The following is a 6,000-nucleotide window of genomic DNA, read 5'->3' on the forward strand; positions in this document are numbered from 1 at the left end:
GTCCTTGTTCTATGCCACCTAAAATTTCTGAACAATTCAATATACTTTAAAAAGCACAGCATCTTGGATAGATAAAATTATGGAATAATTTTGGAAGAATTCTATTTTAATTAGAAACATGCATTTCTCAGCCCTGTGGCTTAAGTGTTCTACACAAAGAAATAATACACCCACACTTAGCTGCCATGTCATTAAATTTTTGAGAAGGGGGAAAAATAATAGGAAATACAAGTCAAAGAGACCGTGCTCCAGAAAAGATTTCTAAATACAAATCATTCTGTTCAAAGACAGCAGCACCTGTTTCTATTCTTCCATTCACAAAAAAAATGGGGGTTTTTAATGCAGGCCAATCAAGGTAAGAATCTATATATGTTCCTTTTTATTAAGTCATGGTCCTGCTATCTAAGAGATGAGATGCTCACTTGTCGACTAGAACAAGCCACATCTATCACTGTCACTGTAAACCACTAAGAGCATCTGCTGGAATTGAAAATGAAAAAAATGAAGAAAATATCAGGGAAAACAACAGAAAGGAAATAATAAAGAACAAGGCTGCATAATGTTTGCGGATCTCTGACTCTTATGTAGCCAACAGAGAATACACATGGGAATAGGGAAATGACAGCAAGAAACCTGCGCTGGCCCCGGAGCAACAAAGGCACCTCACAGGAGTCTGGACTATCCAGGATGGCTAGTGGAAGTTTATTCTATTTTCCATCTGGCAATTTTACTCTGCTGACAGAGATTTAACACCATCCAAACAGTTCAGAGATTAGAAGAGATTCTACAGTTTATTCAGAAAAATGATCTATACTCCTGGAAAAGAACCAGATATATTCACTGCCACACAACTATGAAGATATCACTTTCTAGAATACTTCAGGGCTGAGGGCAAACTACTCTTCAGGGATTGCTGGGCACTAAATCACCTGTCCAACAGATGAGATGGGACACGGCCTTGCTGGTGCCATAAATGGTTCAGCTCTGGGACTACAAGAGCTTTCATGCTGCCATGTGTTCTTCCCCAATCTGAAATAGCTGCTCAGGGCAGGCCCGTGGGAGACCTGTACTAGAGGAGTGACCAGGAAGCAGTCCTGGTGCACATGGACAGCTGTGTGGCCAGCCCCCTCACCTACCAGATCCACAACCCCAGCAGACTCCACTGTGGGCCCATGGGAAGGAGCTGGCGGGGGGAGATCTCCTCCCACCAGGCTATCACACCTCCTACTCCGCAGGTACTTCCTAGGTACTTCCCTTTCTCTTACTGAGTTCTGCCCTTAACAGACATGAGGGAACTGCAGGGTTGAGAGACAAACCAGGCAAATAAATTTAGACAGAACCAAACCTTGCATTTTCCAAGCTTTTCGTTGTTCCTCTTTGGCAATTATTTCCATGTCTTTGTCATAGATGTAGTCCTGACACAAAAAGCAGTATATGCCTCCATACATCAGGTCAATGGCTGAGAAAAGAGGAAGAGATACAAAATTTCATTAAAAACTTAAAGGGAATACAACAGGACACAATTAAATACTTCCCTGCCCTCCAGTCACAGCGTCCCAGTCCGGAAGGATCTACTCCCACAAGACAGTCTATCTTAAGCAGGTGAGGTGTGTGCACCACCTGTGGAAGTACCTACCAAGGGCTAAGGAATCTGAGAAAGAAAGTGTCACGTGCCTATTTCACAATGGAGCGAATACTCCAGTACTGGGACCTCTGCCCTCGTCTCTGAACATGTGGCACTTAAGAGTAATATCTCATTGACTATTTCAGGTCCACAAGTATTTCCAGTCATGTGACATAGAATCCCTATGCTCTACTACATCTAGAATTCCTAACACTATTACAAAATGGAATGCAACAGTTATTTGTTGTTACTTGTGTTGTTGACAGCATTTGCTACTCTTACTCTTTAAGAACAGAGGTAAAATAGCTTCTAATTGGATGACTGATTTCTTGACCTGGAGCTGCTGCCACCCCACTATGGATGGGTCTTGTGCACTTTCTGCAACATCTATAAAATATAACTAATAATGTGCTCTTAATTACTTTATTATAATGATAAATAAGATACAGTCCTTTCTGCACTTGGAAGACACTCACTCAATTCAATAATTTTTTTAAATGGTGGGAGGGTTTAAATTCATCGAGCAATGTCAGTTATTGGGAAGTGACCAGAGCATGGATTTAGAATAACTGGCATCAATCCTCACTCTGCCATATATTAGTTATGTATCTTTGATCAATTATTCCACTTTTCTGAGCCTCAGTTTCCCCTTTGGTAAAATGCTGACAACAATAACATTTAACACTTCATAGGTCTGTGTGATGATTAAATTAGTACATAACTTAAGTACATCTCCCAATTAACAGTAGTATCTTTTAAAAATTACAGTTTTAAGTTACTATGACTAACTGAAAATAGCAATTTAGGAATCCCCTGGCTCAGAGGGCCCTAACCCCCAGGGCAAGGACTGGTATAGGTTCATGGTCTGTTAGGAACCAGACTGTACAGAAAGAGGTGAGCAGCAGTGAAACTTCATCTGTACTTAAAGTCACTCCCCACTGCTCACATTACTGCCTGAGCCCCGCCTTAGATTCTCACGGGAGAACCCTATTGTGAACTGCACATGCGTGGGATCTAGGTTGCACACTCCTTATGAGAATCTAATGCCTGACAATCTGATGTAGAGCTGAGGCAGTGATGCTATGTATTTCATTATACACTACAATGTAATAATAATAGAAATAAGGTGCACAATGATCCCGAAACCATCGCCCAGCCCCCAGTGCATGGAAAACTTGTCTTCCATGAAACCTGTCTCTGATGCCAGAAAGGTTGGGAACTGTTGCCCCAGCTACTTTCTGCCTCTTTCAAGAAACTGACAGAATTCAAACTATTTTAAAGTCCTCATGAGAGGTGGCACAGAAAGTTCAGCCAGTTGCCTTCAACATAATCATTAGCAGTGTAGTTCCTAGCATCTGGGTATCAAAGAGAAATCTTGACACAAACAAACTTACAATAAAGATGGTGAGCATTTTCAGTAAAGCACAAACATTCAATAAAAAATATGTCAAGTGTATAGCTGACAACAAAAATACCACTAGCCTAGGGAAGACGTAATTATTCCAGCGTGTGTTTAAGTTCTCTTAGATTAAGCCCTCCTTCAAGGCACTTTCACAAAGTAACACACCCACTGTGTAAAACCATCTTATGCTGACAGGTGCCAGGACCATTCACGTGGAAAGGACAACCAGTGCTCGGGACAACTGGAAATCTACACACTGAAGCTGGATTCCTACTTCATACCACATAGATTTGGCAATGGATTTGACATTTGACTGAAAAGGCACAAGCAACAAAAGAAAAAGATAAATGAGATGTCATCAGAATTAAAAACACCTCATCCAGTGCATCAAAGGACATTATCAAGGAAGTGAAAAGACAACCCACAGAATGGGAGAAAATATCTGCAAATCATACATCTGATGAGGGTTGACTACCCAGAATACGCACACGCGTATATATGGAACAGAAAGACATCCCAATCAAAAAACAGGCAATGGGCTTGAATTGATATTTCTCCAAACACTGTAAATGTACAAATGGCCTAACAAGCACATGAAAAATGCCCAGTGTCACTGGTCATTAAGAAAATGTAAATCATTTTGGGAGACCAAGGCAAGAGGACTGCCTGAGTCCAGGGGTTCAAGACCAGCCTGGGCAATTTAGTGAGACCGTGTTTCTACAATCAAAAAATTAGCTGGGCGTGGTAGCATGCACTTGTAGTTCCAGCTACTTAGAAGGCTGAGGCAGAAGGATCCCCTGAGCCCAGCAGGCTGAGGCTGTGGTGGCCGCAAGTGTGCTACTACACTCCAGCCTAGGCGACAGAGTGTGACTCCAACTCACACACACACAAAAAAGAAAGTGCAAACCAAAACCACAATGAGATAACCACTTCACACCCACTGTGATGGGTATTAAAAAAAAAGAAAATAAGGGTTGGTGAAGATGTGGAGAAATTGGAATCTTTATACATTGCTGGTGGGAATTAAAATGGTGTAGCTGCAGAGGAGAAAATGATAATTTCACAAAAGTTAAACACAGCCATACAACCCAGCCACATTTTACTTCCAGACATACATCCAGGAGAAATGAAAACATGCCCAGCTAGAATTATACACGATGTTCAAAGCAGTACTATTCATGAAAGCCAAAAGGTAGAAACAATCCAAATGCCCATCAACATATGAACAAATAAAGAATGTGGTCTATATATACAACAGTATTATTCAGCCATAAAAAGGAATGAAATACTAACACATACTACAACTTAGATGAATGTCAAAAACATGCTAAGAAGAAGCCAAACACAAGGGTCACATGTTGTAAGATAGTGCAGGCAAATCCATAGAGACAGAAAACAAAACAGACTTGCCAGGGGACAGGGGAGTGAAGGACGGACAGTGATCAGTTAATGGACATGGGGTGTTTTGAAGAATGAAAAAGTTTTGAAGCAAGGTGGTAGATGTACAACACTGTAACTGTACTAAATGTCACTGAATTGTATACTTCAAGATAGGTAATTGCATAATATGTGGATTTCATCTCAATATAAAATTAAAAATTAAAAAACACAAAGCAATGCCTACAACCAAAATAGTTCCCTTGGTAAATTATTTCATAGTCAAAAAAAACTATTCTACGACAAATCCTTGACTGCACTAAAAAAAAAGGCCGAGTACAGAATCTAGCTACTTAAAATGTGAGCAGGACATTATTCAACAGGAGTGAAGAGGGCCTGTGTGTCACAGAACCTCTCTTATTGGCAGAGGGATGATATATGCTTTTGTTTTATACATCAGCTGCTTGGGAATTCCCAAGCCATCAACTGAGAGAGGCACTAAGCATCCTCATTTGTTCCCACAGGATGAACTTAAGGGTGAAGAAAGACCCATCATCAACTCATAAATGAGCTGATGCCCTCGCCCCCACCTCCACCCCCACCCATACTCGCTACTTTTTGGGTAATTGAAATAACTTTTCTAAGATGATAGAAAAAACTTAAGGCATTATTTTTAATCCCTTTGTGGTTCATACAGGCAAAATCCAAGCACTCTGGTGGTCAACATAAAATGAAAACCTGCATGAAACTAAAAGTCTGAAGTCAACCAGCTCCAGGTATCTTACTCTATTACTGCACAGGCCTGGGATCCAATATCTCGAATTCCAATATTCAGTGTAGCGTGCCTACCATCAGAGATGATATACACCAGCTAATCTGACTGCCTACACCAAGTTAGAGTCGATTCTTTTTCTCAAGTGTGTGTTCTGTCACATTCCATTCAAGCAATTTCACAGGATAGGTTGAACAAAGGAATTAGAGCCTTTCATCAGTCCCCTCCCGTCCCATGCCACTCTCTTCTGTTCTCACTTTGGTGAGAACCTTATTGCTACTAATATTCTGTTTATAATAGCATTATCCACTATATTCAGGACTCACTTGGGCCTCTCATGCTGCTTCAATTAAAAACGGGACACCCAGTCAACACACACGAAAAAGTGCTCAGCCTCACTAATCATCAGAGAAATGCAAAATAAAACCACACTGAGATACTACCTAACCCCAGTAAAAATGGCCATCATTAATAAAACAAACAACAACAGATGGTGGCGAGGACACAGAGAAAAAGGAACACTTCTACACTGCTGGTGGGAATGCAAACTAGTGCAACCTCTCTGGAAGATAGTATGGCGATATCTGAAAGAACTAGAAATTGACCTTCCATATGACCTAGCAATTCCCCTTTTGGGAATATACTTGGGGGAACTCAAATCATTCTACAAAAAAGATACCTGCACACAAATGTTTGTTGCAGCTCTATTAACAATAGCAAAAACATGGATGCAGCCATAAAGAAGGACAAATATATGGACTTTGCAGCAAATTGGATGGACTTGGAGTCTATCATACTCAGTGATTTATCACAGAAACAAAGAAC

General features: G+C 40.7%; 1 protein-coding gene across 1 annotated transcript in view; it reads right to left on the reverse strand.

The window, feature by feature from the left end:
- Positions 1-6,000, reverse strand: part of USP22 (ubiquitin specific peptidase 22) — a 48,246-nt gene that overhangs the window by 20,986 nt on the left and 21,260 nt on the right. The window contains exon 3 of the mRNA XM_021705899.1: positions 1,346-1,459. Coding sequence (XP_021561574.1) covers positions 1,346-1,448 — 103 coding nt within the window. The 5' untranslated portion in view covers positions 1,449-1,459. The remainder of the gene's footprint in view (positions 1-1,345; positions 1,460-6,000) is intronic.

This window comes from Carlito syrichta, unplaced genomic scaffold (assembly GCF_000164805.1).
Source record: "Carlito syrichta isolate Samal-C Ts95f unplaced genomic scaffold, Tarsius_syrichta-2.0.1 Scaffold314799, whole genome shotgun sequence".
Classification (NCBI taxonomy): Eukaryota; Metazoa; Chordata; class Mammalia; order Primates; family Tarsiidae; genus Carlito; species Carlito syrichta.